Source organism: Prunus mume, linkage group LG5, assembly GCF_029339155.1.
Source record: "Prunus mume cultivar Tortuosa linkage group LG5, ASM2933915v1, whole genome shotgun sequence".
Classification (NCBI taxonomy): Eukaryota; Viridiplantae; Streptophyta; class Magnoliopsida; order Rosales; family Rosaceae; genus Prunus; species Prunus mume.
The window spans coordinates 20,839,057-20,856,205 of record NC_142702.1 but is presented as its reverse complement, the minus strand read 5'-3'; the positions used below and the strand labels follow the sequence as shown (position 1 = coordinate 20,856,205).

At 36.8% G+C, this 17,149-nt stretch overlaps 1 protein-coding gene, 1 non-coding gene and 1 pseudogene across 2 annotated transcripts; 2 read left to right on the top strand and 1 right to left on the bottom strand.

Annotated features, from left to right (window-relative positions):
• The first annotated feature begins 8,675 nt into the window (after positions 1-8,675).
• On the top strand, positions 8,676-8,748 carry TRNAK-UUU (transfer RNA lysine (anticodon UUU)). Its single transcript has one exon. It is a non-coding gene; the product is annotated as a tRNA-Lys (tRNA).
• Positions 8,749-9,562: 814 nt separating this feature from the next.
• On the bottom strand, positions 9,563-12,426 carry LOC107881238 (receptor-like protein EIX2). The gene is given in 3 exon segments (XM_089052399.1): positions 9,563-9,607; positions 9,609-10,774; positions 10,777-12,426. Coding segments are annotated over 3 exon segments (2,796 nt in total). The 5' UTR covers positions 12,362-12,426.
• A 3,750-nt stretch (positions 12,427-16,176) lies between these two features.
• On the top strand, positions 16,177-17,020 carry LOC103331994 (F-box/kelch-repeat protein SKIP4 pseudogene; annotated as a pseudogene).
• The last annotated feature ends 129 nt before the right edge of the window (positions 17,021-17,149 follow it).

Genomic DNA, 17,149 nt, shown 5'->3' with positions numbered 1-17,149 from the left:
CCAAATTCTTTCTCCCTACTTTTCGCTTGTGGGATTCATTTTTTATTGAGAAATTTTGCTATTGTTTTTACTTATTTATTTCCTAACATGATGAAGATGGATCCGACCCTGTACATTTAGAATTTACACATTTTTTCATATTCCGCTTGATCTTAGTCGTCGTTATAATATAAATATAACATGACACGTCAACAATTATAAATTTAAATGTATTTTATGAGAACCACCATGTTTTTTTTAACAACCTAAAATTCAATTTTGCCGTTATAATAAAAAAAAATTCAAAACTTGAAACTTAAAAAAACAAAAAAACAAAAAAACAAACCAAGCACAAACTTCCCCCATTGGCGACCCGCCGCCTCTACCCTTCTCCCATTATTGGCATTGGTCACTGGTGGCCCTACCCATCTCTTCCTTTCTTTCTATCATCTTCTTTTTGTCACAACCAAGGTCTAAAATATCATGGTATTGAAAATATTGGTAGTAAAAAATCAAGAAAATTTCCATGAAAAAATCGGGATATTATCAATATCAATAAAAATTAAATAAAAACCATAGAAGTTGTAAGAAAAACTTGGGAATTTTTATTGAAACTTTGAAAGATGTTTATTTAGTCAATTATCTATTAATTTATCACAAAAAAATGGAAGGAAATGCATTGCATGATGGATTTAACTGATTTAAGTTGATTATATATCGAACTGACAAACACTTTGAGTGTAGAAAATATATAATAATTAATTAAAGAAGATTAAACACACTATAATCATTTATATATAATGATTTACTACAATATTTTACACTTTATACATTACATGGTAAGATACATTAGTAACTTAGTACTACATAGAGTTCTCCTTTGCGTATTTGACAAAAACATAAGCAAGATAGTAATTAAGGCGTTGGAGGAGTGAAATGACAGGTGTTTGAATCCCCTTTGCTTGTATGCTTTGTGTTTTTTTTTTCTTCCTTTTTTCTATTACATCGATATTTTTGATATTATAGCAATATTTTGACAAAATATTGCTGAAGTATGAGCGAAATTATCAACATTGATATTTTCTGATACTTATCATATTTATATGATATGTGTATGGATACGTTCCAAAATATTCGTGATAAAAAAAAAAAAGATAATATCATCGATATTTCATTAATACTATCGATATTTTAGACTATGGCCACAACCTCCTTTTTCTTTTCTTTCAACACAACCCCATAACCTGTAGAAGCTGTTGAGGCCCAAAAATCCAAAGTTGGCCCAAATATATTTCTAGCACAATACAACACTTAGGGAAATAAGCCTGATTTGGGTATGCAAGAATTTTTCGTATGTGCTTACGCATGAGTTATGGTCCACATGCCACGTAAGCAAACACGCAACCCGTCATGCAGAGATGTAATGCGAGCACATAAAATGTCTTGGTTCTATGAATCTGCGCTTATTGTCCCGTCAAACACCATTTAACCCGGCTATAGTCCACGTAATATGGGAAAGCTCGAGCACAAACGCGCTAAGTAACTTGCACAGCAAGCGAAAAACCTTTATTTTGGTACTAAGCGCGCTATAAGCTTAAGTGCCTAAGCCACACGAATGCAGGGCTTCTGAGTGAGTTGTGGTATGGATGGTTACGAGTATTCATAAATTGAATGTTCAAGGAATGGAAGTTTTGGGCTGCTTGGGAGAACCAAAACTCAAGCTTATTTCTTGAGCCCAAACATATGGGTAAGCATGAGAGAGAGAGAGAGAGAGAGAGAGAGAGAGAGAGTGACCCAATCCCTTAGGAGAATATCCAATGGTCTGCAACACTTAAAAAAATCCTACATCAGCTAAGACATCTAGCACCTTATCAAAAACAAAGCAAATAAGCTACTTCCAGCAACTTGACGAAACCAAACTCACAGGCCGCTGGAAATAGAATGCCAATGACCCAATACCTTAGAAAAAAAGCCAAGCCTAGCACCTTATAAAAATCTAGCATCAAATCTAGCTTTGTCAAAAGCCTCAAAACCAAGTCAAATGGTAAGCCATTGCAAAAACCAAAGGAAATTCATATGCGCAGGAGGAATACCCATTAGACTAACGCCCCTACCCATGTTCCTTTCTTATGCAAGCTCAAATAGGAAAACCACAGAGAAAAGTGAAGGGCGCCTCACCCACATAAAGAAATCCAGTTGCGTGAAGATCTTGAAACCCCAAAAAAGGCTTCATGCCTAGGTGCGTAGGCTGGGGAAGTTTCACCAAATGAGGTTGAAATGGAAGAAAGGGAAGGGAAAGGGAGAGAGATGCCTGATAAAATTGAGGATTCCAACACCTATAAAAGGAGGCACCTTCTACCCAGCAAAGACACAATCCTGAAGCGTGACCAAGTTTTGTCAAGCTGCTGGAAATTTACTCAAGACAGCCCCATTCTTTATTTCCATCTCTCTCTTTCTTCCTTAGTCAAAATCCCCCCAAATTTCTCTCTACCCCTTGCTCTAAACCTTCATTTCCATAAGAAATTCAAGCTCTTTCTCTCTACTGCTAAACTCATGAAAGCTTAGCTTCCATGCCACAAGCTTCTTATGCCAAACCATAATATTGAAACAATTGTCTATCTTGTTGGTGAGAGGAACCAAAGTGTTTCCTAAGGCTCCATGAGCTTTTGGAAGCACTCTTGGGGCCTGGTTCTTAAACTCAAGCATAGGGGCAAACGTACTCCCTCACTACTAGAAGCACCAGATTCAAGCTCTGGTTCTTCCATCTTATCATTATATATATATATATATATTCCTTTTTCTATCATATCCTTTTCTCTCTCTCTCTTCCCAAAAACCTATTCCAAATATGAAACAATTATTTTCTAAAGCCGAGTTGAAATCACGGGCATCACCTTTTTGGTGAGAAATTCAAAGGCGCGACCAAGCATTCGTTAAGCTGCCAGAAGCCCAATCAAACAAGTAGAAGCTACTGGAACACCTATTCCACTATGTTTCAAGCAAACCTCTTCCAACGTCTGCTCCACCTCTATCATCAAACAATAGCTTCACAGTAGCTAATGTACCATTCTCATCAAAACTTCAATGTACTGAAGAGCCATTAAAGAAGACCAAAGCACTCCCTAAGGTTTCAACTCTTTCGGGTGTTTTGGGGTTTGGTGCAGCAAACTCAGACAGGGGCGCAAGAGAGCTCGATGCAGTAGTCTAACAAGCCCATTGTAGCTCTCAACAAAAGACCCCAAAAAACCATACCTAGAAAATTTCTCACATGAAAGTAACCTAATTCTCATACCCAGAAACACATAAAATAACAAAATCAACACCCAATTCATAAAGGAATCATAATCCAAAAGAATTTTGACAAGAAAAGTTTGCATGGATCCAATTCATTAGCCAATTCAAGTAGAAATCAAAACCCAAATCATATAGTTGAATTGCATTCCCTTTTTTTTCTTTTTGGTTCGAAGATATGCTTTCACTAAAAAGCTAGAAAGGTTGCAGAACGACCAACATAAAGGAGAAGAACATGCAACACTAGAACTTCTCTAAGAGAAAGAATGTAAGCAACAAAGTGCCACAAACAAACATAACAATATGAAAGATTGAAAAGCAGTAATAGTCGAAACAACAAAATAACATAACTGACGTCTTAGCAACAGAGCACTTCGGGACCTCTAGCCATTTGAAAGCCTATACACTTGGTGCACAAGGGAGTCCATCGTTACCCAAGACAAAAATAAGGGAGGTTGGGGGTGGTGGTGTGGGTGCGACAATGCCGATGATGGGAGGGGGTGGGTTTGGTTTCTTGTTTTTTTTTTCTTTCTTAATTTTATTGGAAGGGCAAAATTGGACTTTTAGACTCTTAAAATTAAATTGAACTTATGATAGTTGCCCTTTCATTTGTAGATCGTTGGATTATTATAACGGCTGAGATGAAGCCAAATGCAGAAAAATACGTGGATTCTAAATAGAGGCTTCGAGATCCGTTGAAAACTATGCATTGCATTCCTTTCCTCTCTTCTTTTTTTTAAAATATATTTTGGCAAAATGATACAAAGTAAATAAATTACCTCATTATCTTGTTTCCTTTTAAGTTGCATTAAATCAGGATAAATGCTTTGAAATATCACTATTGTAGAAAATTGACAAAATATTGAAATTTTATGTGTGTCACACCTTTGTATTCGTCGTCCTTGAAAATGTATTATACGCTAATATTGTTTGCAACGTTAGTATACAGTGAGACCGCGTCGTTCCTCCTTTGGGAAACAGAAAACCCCGCCAACTCTGAATGTCCTCGCTCGCTCATCCGTTTGCCCTCTGAGGGAGAAACCTTAGTAAAATCGAACCCGAGAAAACTCAGCATGGTCAAACTTATCCCCTTCCATTTTCGCAGGAACCAAACAAGAAGTCAACCAAATCCTAACTTTAACTCAGCGAATACTACGAGGCGACTCTCCTGCCTTTTTCGTTATAAAACCCCAGAAACAGACATTTAAGAGACCTTGTCGACTCCGACACAACATTAGAAATGCTCTTCAGACATGCAACTCCAAGCATTATCTCTAATTAATCACTCTAAACATTCCCTTAAACATATTCAAAATCACACTTCTCTGCTTAAAAGTGTTTTCCTGATTTCATCTCATGGAAGATTGCAGACCTCTTTCATCATCTCAGTCATCCAAGGTGATCAATTCTCATATTGTCAAACCAGTCTGCTTTTTTTCTTTTTTTTGTTTGTTTTGTTTTGTTTTTTGTTCTGTTTTTTGTGGTGAACATTGGAAAGCAGAGCAAATAGAGGGTTGGATTGAAATTCCAATATAATTTCACAGCCTGAAGTTACAACAAATTGTTAGCTTATAGGTATAGATGTTAAGCAAAGAGGTGATTGAAGTGTTATGCAGCATGAGTTTTCATTTATTACAAAGTTATATGCAAAAAGTTTGAATTTTTTTTACTTATCATCATGCAGAAAGGTCAAAAAGTTGGCCTGGACAGCCCGTATCGGCTGCTGTATTGTTCAAGCAAGGGTGACAAAGCAGGGGTGATGCATGAGTTAGAGAAAGGTGTGAAGCCCAATCTGGCTGACTATGATAAGAGAACAGCTCTTCATTTGGCATCCTGTGAAGGCTGCACTGAGATTGTTGATCTACTTCTTCATAAAGGTGCTGATGTGAACTCCACGGATCGCTGGGGCCGCACTGTAAGTTCATCCAAAATTTTCTAATTATATACTAATAAGATGCTTTGGCACATAGTTAGAAACAAATACTAAAGCATTTTACAAAATCCTTTAGGTATGTCATAGTTAGCAAAAAAATTTCTCCAATTATATATAAAGGATTAAGCCATTTGTTGTTAATATGAGTGACCTTGCAGCCACTGTCAGATGCTCGTAGCTTCAGTCATGAGGCGATTTGCAAGATATTGGAGGCTAGAGGTGGAATAGATCCGGCATTTCACTTTCCTAATGCATTCACACATGTTACGAAGATCAACAGATTATATTTGCTTTATAGTCTGCAGTCTGCATTTCTTCTCAATCGATTCATTTACATGTCCTTTCATATTGTTCGAAATTCGAATGTACTTACTGGCAAATGTAATCATTTTATGAAATTGAACACACTGAGGTGAACATGGATGAAGCGACGCTTATTGGAGAGGTAGATTGTTTTAGTTCAATTTCTTCTGGAACATAATTGCAACAAAGGCACCTCAGCGCACCTCATATACAGAGAGTCTAGTGATTCTTCCACTGTGGAGCAGCATTGGTCCATTATATTAGTGTCAAGCTCTATGAGGTCTTTTTTTTTCTTTGGTTTAAAGCTCCCAAAACAGTACATAATGGCCCGGGATTGAGGAAGTGTCTGCGTAATTCCCTGAGAGAGAGATTTTTTTATTTTTTGGTTTTTAAATACAAAAAAACCATTTTACTTGCATTTAACAGAAAAAGTTAACAAACTTGACGACAAGACCATTTGTCCCTAACGAAAGTGAAGTTAAAGGACCATTGGAACAATTTTAGAAATTGAGGGACTCAAATACATATCATGTCAAAATTCAAGGACTAATAAGACTATTAACCCTTTTAAGTTATAATGAACAAACGAAAATACCCTTATCAGAAATTTTAACAGAGTTAGACATATGTGGTGAATTGCAATACTTTACAAAGTTCAAGTCATAATAGCGCACATGCCTAAAAGTTCAGGTGGTATTTATGCAAATTTCCCAATATGAATAAACAAATAAGTTCTATTTTATTCTACCATGTTCCAGAAAACGACAAGTCGTCTGCATTTTTGCACTATTTCTTTCCTTTTAGTTTAAACTTACCGAGAATTAGGTAAGCTTCGACCAAAAAGAAAAAAAAAAGGTAAGCTTTCTATTAATTAAGAAAAACAGAGCTTAATCAGAAAGGTTTTGTAATTAATTATTATATAACTTGACGTGTTCTTCAGCTCTTGAGCCATTCTCAGGTTCATTTTGAATCAATTGGAGGTCAAGAAGAATGTGGTTCCAGTAACCAATCAATCAAATCCCCGTTTCTGAGACTCACAGGCCAGTTTCCGCCAAATCGTTTCTTTTTTTGTCTTCTTATCAAATATGTTTTCTTTCTCTTGCGAACGGTCATTTATCGATTCGGTCAAATTAGGGTTTCAATTCAACTCGTTAGGTTTGGTATTTGATCCACTTGGTTGCTGTGAAAAAAAAAGTTTCTACAAACAAAATCGAATTGAAATTGTTTCCTGACAATTGGTATGAATTTGCTTTTGAATTTTATTGGGTTTGAAGAAACTTCTGGGTTCTATATATTTCCGGGGATCGAAGACATAGCTTCGGTGACAAATGGCCATTCTGAGAATAACTTAAATGGGAAACTGGTATGAAGAACAAGAGAAATGAAAGAGAGAATGTTCCCGAACTGTGCGACTTCGAATTGGATTTTTGGTCTTGTTGCTATTGCCTATTTTGTCGAATTGTGGCTTTTTAGTAGTGTACTGAGTGTTTAAGTTAATGTGGATTTGACGAGTTCTGCTGCTACTAATGAGAAAAAGAGAAACTTTAACTTCAATTCAATTTCTTTAAGGGCTTTATTTATTCAGAACTTACATTGAGGTGAAAATATGGTAATTACATGCAATGCTATATGCTAAGCTACTAGATTGGAGAAACATATAAGTTCTTCCATTCCATAAAATAATAAAATAATAAATGCAAGGTTAGAGAAAGAATGCCTCATCGAGAGGGGGAGGGTAGGAAACGTTTTGGCGGTGTTTGATTTGCAGATGGTAAGGGTAAATTTCAAATAGATTCTCCAAAATTAATCAGCTGTAGAAAAACCTATTGAAATTGCAAGCTTTATTGGTGGAAAGGGAAAGTTTGGTGTCCCTAGTTCTAGTCTTGGAGTCATAGCTGAAGGTGTAAGCTGGCTTGCATATTACTAAGATTGAGAAAGTGAATCCATTGTTCAACATACAAGCTGCTTGTTGGCTTATATCAGTCTTACTTATCTAAAATCCTTATGGTTCCATTTTAATTTTTCAGGCGACATTAGAATGGACCAGCCAGGTGTTGTATCAGAGGGGATCAGTCAAATGGAACTGAGCCAACAGTCGCTTATATCTGGCCTTCCAGATGACATTGCTCTCTTTTGCCTGGCTAGGGTTCCCCGGAAGTATCATACACTCCTAAAGTGTGTTTCAAAAAGATGGAGAGACTTAGTGTGCAGTGAAGAGTGGCATTCTTACCGTCAAAAACACAAACTTGATGAGACTTGGATCTATGCTTTGTGTCGAGACAAGTTGGACCGACTTTGCTGTTATGTGTTGGATCCCAACTCATCAAGAAAGTCATGGAAGCTTGTTCATGGACTTCCGCCTCGCGTCTTGAAGAGAAAAGGCATGGGTTTCGAAGTGCTGGGAAACAAAGTTTACCTGTTGGGTGGTTGTGGTTGGTGTGAAGATGCTACCGCGAGGTCTACTGTTATGATGTTTCCCTGAACGCTTGGAGTGAAGCTTCTCCATTATCCACTGCTAGGTAATACTTCTCACTTGTACTTTCTGCGGAGTTATTCATGGGTTAAAGCTGGAATAATTTCTCCCAGGTTCAAATTATCACATTATCTGCTGAGAAAACACCATATTTCATGGAATGTTAAAGATTGGCGATTTCATCTTTTGACCTGTCAGAGCATATAGATTTCTCATTATTGAATGCTGTCGTGATGAATAGTAAAAACTCTTGCAAATTAGTTTGCTCTTTGTTATTATTATAATTGTAAAGAGCCTTTGCTTTATTGGATTTGTGCATGCGGGTGCTATTTCGCCTGTGAAGTATTGGATGGAAAAATATATTCCATTGGTGGTTTAGGTTCAAATTCAAGCGATCCACATTCTGATGATGATGTAATCAGCTGTAAATGTTTATCAATTTGTTTTGAAATTATTGTTGCCGAAGGAGTCTTGGAAACATGCTTGGATGTATTTGGATGTCTCATAAACATGAAATTATTTATAAGATTTGTTGGTTTACCATTCTTGATTAAAAAGTATAAGCTGTGAAGCTATTTATAACACTTTCACCGGCAGACAACCCCAGGGTTTGAACACGACGTGAATGGCTGTGATGTTGTGGTAAGATTTGTGTATTTACTATATGTACCTCCTGAGACTTTAAGCAAAGGAATAGTCCGTCTAGCTCAGTTGGTAGAGCGCAAGGCTTTTAACTTTGTGATTGTGGGTTCGAGCCCCATAGTGGGCGCTTATCAATGTTTTACTCTTCTTTTTTTTTTTTTTTTCTTGGGTATTCATACAGAGAACCTTTAGAAACAAAAACAAAAACAAAAAATACTGGACTTTCAAAGTAAGTATTTTCTTTCTTACACAGACGAAAGATAATGTTAGTAAAGTGCATTTACCAGATTTACAACCCTTTTATTTCTGTGATTGAATCACTTAACTTAAATTATTCCATTGTTTTATTCATACTAGCAATACATTAAAAGGCAATCTACATTTCCTACATTGAGATAACATGCTCGAGTCATAAAAAACCATGAGGTACACAAGAACATCATACCAAATACTTCATGGGTGAAGTTCCCATTACGTTCTTACAAATAACGGTACAACTCATTTACTATAAAATAATGGTTCCTTTATTTCAGTGAGATCCTTATCATCATCACTCAAGCACTCGAAAGCTAGTACAAATAGCAGTCTTTCGTCTTGTCCATCTTCAACTGAAGGGAAGCATGTCGTCTCAAAGGTGCCTGCACCTTGAACACGAAGGGAAGCAAGATTATAACCAGTGAACAAAATCATGCATGCATGTTCCTTTTATATAGCAAAAGAAAGAAAGTTCATGTTTCCTTTTATTTTTATTTTTTATTACTTATAAATAAATATTAATTATGTTCTGTAATATCTGCATGCATTTCAGGATAAAGAAAAACTAACTTGCTTCATTGAATTTCAAAAATAGTATGTGAGAGAGATAGTAGTAATTACCATTTATCTAGTATTAGGCATCCTTTGCCTGATGATTTCTGCCTTCACGTACATGTACCAATCTGTTAAACAAGTCCAGAAATTGAAGGATGTAAATCTGCATGACCTGTTGAATAGAAGAGTGCCAAAAACTCCCCAAAATCCAACAACAAACCCAAGCCCCAAGCTGATGTAAAATCCTTGCATTATGAGCCCATCTTTAACTTCTTGATTCACCAACACAGTTTGTCCTGGACCTTTTTCCTCCTCATCGCATGTCCTTAGTGGCAGTCCACAAAGTAGAGGATTTCCACCATAAGAAGATGGACCAAAGCTTTGGAGTTGGGTGCCTATTGGAATTTTTCCAAACAAGTGGTTTTCTGACAAGTCCAAGTAACCAATACGAGGTATCTGAGATAGACTGTTTGGAATTCTGCCATTAATTTGGTTTCTTGATAAATCAAGGGAATCTAACTCCTGCAACATTCCAATCCTTGGAGGTATTTGACCTGTTAATTGGTTTCTCGACAGGTTTAAAGAAACCAAACCAACAAGATCAGTGATTTCACTAGGAATCTCCCCAATCAACTTATTACTTGAGAGATCAATACTCTTTACAAGTCCCAGAGTACTTTTGTATTTAGACCTTACTCCTTTCCATATTAAAGATGCTTCCTCCTCATAATCCCAAATAAAATTTTCTCCTCCCATCAGCTGAGTCATATATGAATGTTCGATAGTTAGATTTGAATTTCCTTTTTGAGCCAAAGCAGTCAAATTGTTGAGACATTTGGGTATAGTTCCAGAGATGTTGTTCATAGACAAATCCAAAATTTGAATGCGTGTCAGATGGCATAATTGGGGCGGGATGCTTCTATAGAATTCATTACCTCGAAGGATTAAGATAGCCAAATTTGGAAGACTAGCCCATAACCCTTCAGGTATTGAGGATGATAAGTTATTTTCCCCAAGATCAAAAAGTATCAACTTCGTACAATTCTTTAATTGTGAAGGCAACTCTCCCACAAATCTATTGTTACTTAGTCTTAGTGTCTTGATACTAAACAAATGCCCCATCGTGGTGGGAATTTTTCCAAATAAATAGTTATTGCTCAAATCAAGGAAGACTAATTTTTTTAAATGAATCCAACAATCAGGAAGTTCTCCAGATACATGATTGCTTGAGAGATCGAGGAAGGTTAAATTACTATCCTTGCTTGCACACAAAAAAGAAGCTGGCCCTGAAAAGTTATTATGGGAGAGATCTAGAATTGAAGCTTTTGATAGAATTGAAGGATTGGACCCTCCAATTGGTTCCAACTCAAATTTAGGCGTGGTGCAAACTCCTCCGATATAATATTTCCAACTGTTCCTCTCATTTGATTGTGAGAGATCTCCATAACCGCTAATTTTTGTGACAAATCCCAAAACCAACTTGGAATGGTATCAGAAATTCCAGCATCAGAAATATCGAGCCATGTATAATTTTTTTGAGTTTGAAGCCATTTTGGGAAAGACGACGACCACATCTTACAAGACTTCAATTGTATGCATTGCAATTGGAAGGGTGGAATCCAATCAAAACTGAAGTTTAAAAGTAGTGCGTTAGATGATAAACCCAAATTCCGTAATTTGGAGAGTTTTGAAAAATGAGTTTCTGAAATCACTCCTTCCAAAGAATTCCAACCAAAACGAATAGTCTCCAGCTTGGACATCTGTCCAATACTTTCAGGTATTCTTCCACTTAAGTTATTGCTCTGGATTCGCAAGTCTTTCAATGACAAGAAGTTCGTAAGATCAGGCAATGAACCTACAATGTTATTGTCAGAGAGAACCAAAACCTCCAATGTGTTTTGAGCGCATTTGGACAATATTTCAACAAAGTCTGAAAGTTGTCCACTAAGACTATTACTGTCAAGGTCCAACTCTCGCAGCCTACATAACTTGGCAAAGGAATTCGGGAACCCTCCTTCAAGTTCGCTCTGACAGATATAAAGATGTGCAAGAGAGCTCATGTTTCCGAAATAATCAGGAATTGAGGAACCATTGAAATTGTTTTCAGATAGATCAAGATAAACAAGGTTGGTATGAGTACCGGACAACCATTGGAAGATTGAAGAGTTGAGATTGTTGGCTACGAGATTGACATGAACAAGAGAGTTAGAAGAATTCATGAGAGAAACAGAGGATATCACTGGAGGAGGAAGATTACACATCTCTAATGTCAAGTTTGTTAGTTTAGGAAGCATATTAACTGCTTCCAGCCAACCAACAACATCACTGAGATTAGTGTGACTTAGGTCCAAGTGTTCCAGACCTGAAAGATTAGGGAGCCAATTGAGGTTTTTTGCATGAATAGAGTTCTCAGGGCGTATAACAGAATAATAATGAGAGCTGAGATCGAGATATTGCAAGTGTGTAAGGTTTCCAAGTTGGTTTGGAATTTGACCTCCAAAATTAGCAGAAGAGAGGTCGAGGTGTCTTAAATTGCTCAGAGATCCAATGAAATCTGGAATTTGGCTCCGACTCAAATTATTGAAACGGAGGTTCAAATATTCCAAATGTTGCAACTTAACAAGTTCAGGACTAATCTTACCTCGCAATGATTGGTCTTCAAGATCAAGCTTAACAACATGGCCAGTTTGGTTGCTGCTGCAGTAGACTCCTTCCCACTGGCAACAATTTTTGTTTTGGGCTTCTCTTCCCCATGAAAGGAGGCGATCGCCGTCGTCACCCACGAGGCCTTGTTTGAGTGCAAGGAGTGCTTGCCTGTCCCTCTCGCTACATCCAATGCAAGGACTGTTCATGTGTAGTAAAAGCACCAGCACAATTGCATAGAGGAGTTTGAAGCAGCACCTTGCTTCAGCCATGTTAGGTACAGTCATGATCAAGGAGAACAAGGGAAACTCTTTAGGAAAAATGTAAAGCACAACCAAAGTAAGCAGACATGCAAAACTGGTGGAGTACGTATATATATGCTTGTATGATATCTCAAGATTGACTTGACTCTTTATCCTAAAACAGAATTTTAAAAAATAATTCAAATAATTAACTCGAAATTAATTTAATTAATTGGGTTTAATTTTAAATTACAGAGCCCCAAGGCCCATCTTTTGACTAGTTAAATATATATTATTCCATTGACCCATCTAATTTGGCATTGAACCCAAATGCCAAACTCAACAAGCCACTCAATTAGGCCACTTGCATAGTCTAATCCTAATTATTCTATTTCCAAGAGTAGGACCTTATAAAGACATTTAAGGAACTATAGTTTTTCAATATGGGACAAATTTCAATTCAAAAATGTTTGCAAAAACCAACAAAGATTGACGAAACATGGTTGACTTGACTCTTTATACTAAAACAGAATTTTGACAAAACCGGTTTCCCACTTATTAATGCAATCAATAAAGCCCCATTATCCTAAAACAGAATTCTGACAATTTATTTTGCCAACTGTCTATTAACGGGCAGCAAGTGATTGATGTGAAAGACGAGCATGCTAGAGATGAAACACGGGTTGCATTGAGAGATTATCCAAGAGCAAAGCAAGAGATAAGAAATAAAAAAAGTTCTTGTTTTGTTGTTGATTTAACTCAATGTATTTTGTACTGTTATTATTCTCATAGTAAATTCTGTCTAAATACGTATGTACACATGATTATGTCAAACTTTGTAAATCTCTCGCGCATTAGTATTTTTACTCTTTGTATTTTATTTTGTTTAATTGTGATTTGCGTTGTGGTGTAGTTATTTATGAATCTTGGTTTAACACAGTTAAAAGCACAACAGGAAATAATGATATATCTTACAATTACAATTGTAAGGAGTTGATACAAGTGTGCTCTGGAGAATTAAAAACATGTCTTTGTTGATTGCAAGCTTGATAAGGTTTGGCCGGACACTAATTGGTCAAGCTCAGAATATGAAAAAAGCGTCTTTCTCTACATATGGATTCACAAGAAGGAGAATCGTTAACAATTCATAAATGTGACAGATTCGTGCATAAGATCTTAGATTGAGCTGAAATTGAAGATAAACACACATGACCAAAGAAAGTGAAATGCAACAAACTTTTGAAGTAGATATTATATGGAAAATTAGATTAAAACCTAAAATTGGTATGGTTTATTAGGAACAACCCATGCATTTTTAATGGGAACTACTTACCAAATGGGTTCCGAGTGTCGAGGTAGTCTACCTAACAAAGGGAAATACGATTTGTGAGTTTTTTTTTAGCATATGTAGGTATACTAATTTGGGAAGACAATACAAATATTGAAGTTGATTGAGACTTGTTTTCATTATTCTAGAGTTTGGTTGTTCTAAATTTGGATGATATTTTGAGTGAATTGAATTTAAATTTGAATTTGGTTGATGAATTTGAATATTTATGTTATTTAAAATATGTTTGAAATTTTATATATATATTGTTATTATTATATATTAATATATATTTTTAATTGCAGTATCCAAATTACTAAAGCCTGGAGGCCGCATGAAGCTTTGAAAGCTGCTTCCGCAACCTTCTGCTCTTTTTCTTGTTTTTGCTTGTTCTTTTGGAACCTGATCCCACACCGATTGCAAAGAGTCTGCAAAAATAAAAACATCCAATTACGTATACATGTATACCTATTCAATTACTTTACGTACAACTTCTTTAGTAAGTGGAGACTTTTCAGTGCACGAAAATAAACGAGGAGTGGTTACCAAATTTGGTCCTCCCTCCCTATCTACTTAGTCTACGGAACTTGATATTTCTGAGCTGCCAATTTGGACGCCATACATACATATGTGAAGCGTCATTTTCTTATTTCCATTATTGTCTTCTGCTTCAAATTTCTCCTTGACTGAAGTAGACAAGTAATGGACTTAAATGTTTCACTCGAAACTGGGTTCGTCTAAAACACGCTGCAAAGAAAAGTAGATTCACAAGTCATAAGGAGAATCGAGCAACAGGTGACCAAAACAGAGCCACATATTCACCAAACAGGACCACAGCAATGATCTGCACTTGTGTTAGTAATTGAAAGCATCTTGGAATTATAAATGGATGAGAAGACTTGTGGAAATTTGGTATTGGAAGACTGAATGCGTGGCTCACAAAAAAAATACAAAAGATGAAGCACTGAATTTGGGATGAATGTGCAACTGTCGAAAGATGAAGCTCTTGTCTGTATCCAAAAAGTACAAAAGATGAATTTCTTCTCACTTTTATGAGAAAAGTCCAATTTATCTTGAAGTGCCTAGAATCATGGGCCCAAGATAGGGATATTTGCCTCCTCTTTTTCTCCTTCCACCCAAAACCCTCCAAACTCTTTTGATTCCAGGGGTCTCCCCAGGAATCATCTCCTTTCGGCTAATAAACCGAGCCTCTCTGCCCCGTCATGTTCTTAATCTCAACAGCAAAACAGCAAACAGCAATGCACCAAGATTATGAGCAACAAGTTAGTTGTCTTGCAAGGAAATTCATGGGAAAATATATATATACTAAACTGATAAGAATATTACAACCACCTTATGGTGTGTAACTCATTCTAATGAAAACATCACATCCATTGCAATTGATCAAATCATCAACGACATTCGTTTTTATACCAATGCAATGGGGTAGGGTTGCTGCTTGCTGGGACAAATTTTGTTTGTTCAGAGTTATTAGATAAATATAATAAGGTGCAAATGGTTATTTTTTGTTTAATACAATTATGATGATGTGGATTGATTAAAGTTCATTAGATTAAGCTAATGGTTAACATTATCTTAAATGCGTGTAAATGCACGGATGATAAATACAGAGGCTCGGGATATAGGGAGAAAGGCAGCACACAGTTCTTAACGTGATGGGTTGTGGCTTTCTAGATATTTCTTTCATTCATTTTTAATAAATGGATGATTGTGGGTGGGCTTATTTTTATGTTTTCAATAAATATGTAGATGAGTAATAAAAGTTGAGTGTGGGATGATTGGGTTCATTAATGATTGTTAAAAGACTTTATGCAATTGGGCTACAATGGAAAGAAATATTGCAGCAGATGGCTTACCTTGGTCTGGGTTTGCACCTAGGCCTGCATGTGCTGGACACCCCCAACCGGTTTTCAGTTGATGTGCTACCAGATGATCAAGAAAGTAGTACTGCATCCTCAGCAGAGACACTCTCAAACAACCCATCTTTCTGGGATTACTGACACAATTTTCATTCTTAATCTAAAGTGTAAAATTACATACCAAACTGATCTGAAATCGGAATATTACAACATCTTCACTCACTGATCCCTTTTGAAGAATCATGGTGTACAACTCATTCAAATGAAAACATTACGCCCGTTGCCATTTATCAAAATCATCAATGAATCCCTTTTATACTAATATCATGGGGTAGGCTTCAAGAATCTCTGCTAGCCCTACCATTCAAGCAGCATTGAGATAGAAAGAATCAGAGAGACCATTTTATACTTCCTAATGTACTTCAACCAGAAAGAACAGTAGGATTTTGGAACTGTTGCTTTGCTAATTTCAAATTTGGCTTACACTCCTAAAATGTGTTTCAAAAAGATGGGGGAGACTTAGTGTGCAGTGAAGAGTGGCATACTTACCGTCAATAGCATAAACTTGATGAGACTTGGATCTATGCTTTGTGTCGAGACAAGTTGGACCGACTTTGCTGTTATGTGTTGGATCCCAACTCATCAAGAAGGTCATGGAAGCTTGTTCATGGACTTCCGCCTCGCGTCTTGAAGAGAAAAGGCATGGGTTTCAAAATGCGGGGAAACAAAGTTTACCTGTTGGGTGGTTGTGGTTGGTGTGAAGTGCTACTGGCGAGGTCTACTGTTATGATGCTTCACTTGTACTTTCTGCAGAGTTTTTCATGGGTTAAAGCTGGAATAATTTCTCCCAGGTTCAAATATATCACATTATCTGCTGAGGGAACACTATTGCAATGCTAAAGATTGGCAACTTCGTCTTTTGACCTGTCAGAGCATATAGATTTCTCATATTAGTTTGCTTTTTGTTATTATTATAATTGTAAAGAGCCTTTGCTAATTTATTTTTCTTGTGCATGCAGGTGCTATTTCGCTTGTGAAGTATTTTCCTTTGGTGGTTTAGGTTCAAATTCAAGTGATCCAAATTCTTGGGACATCTATGACCCTTGCACCAATAGTTGGAGATTTCACTCTGATCCAAGCATTGTCCCTGAAATTGAGGATTCTGTGGTCATGGATGGGAAGATCTACATTCGCTGTGGGACTTCTGCTCTAACTTCTCATGTGTACGCTGTTTTTTATGAACCATCAAGTGGCACATGGCAGCATGCAGATGCCGACATGGTTGGCGGCAGGCGGGGTCCAGCAGTTGCCGTAGATGGGACCCTCTATGTGTTGGATCAGAGTTCAGGAACCAGGCTGATGATATGGCAGAAGGAGTCTAGGGAGTGGATTCCTGTTGGGAGGCTGTCATCCTTGGTCACTAGGGCGCCCTGTCAACTTGTAGCTATTGGGAAGAAATTTTACGTTGTAGGAAAGGGGCTTAGCAGTCATGTTTGATGTTGAGAATGCAGGGAATATGGAAGGGGTGATGGTTAGTTCTTCAATACCTAACTTGAATTCTGATGATGATGTAATCAGCTGTAAATGTTTATCAATTTGATTTGAAATTATTGTTGCCGAAGGAGT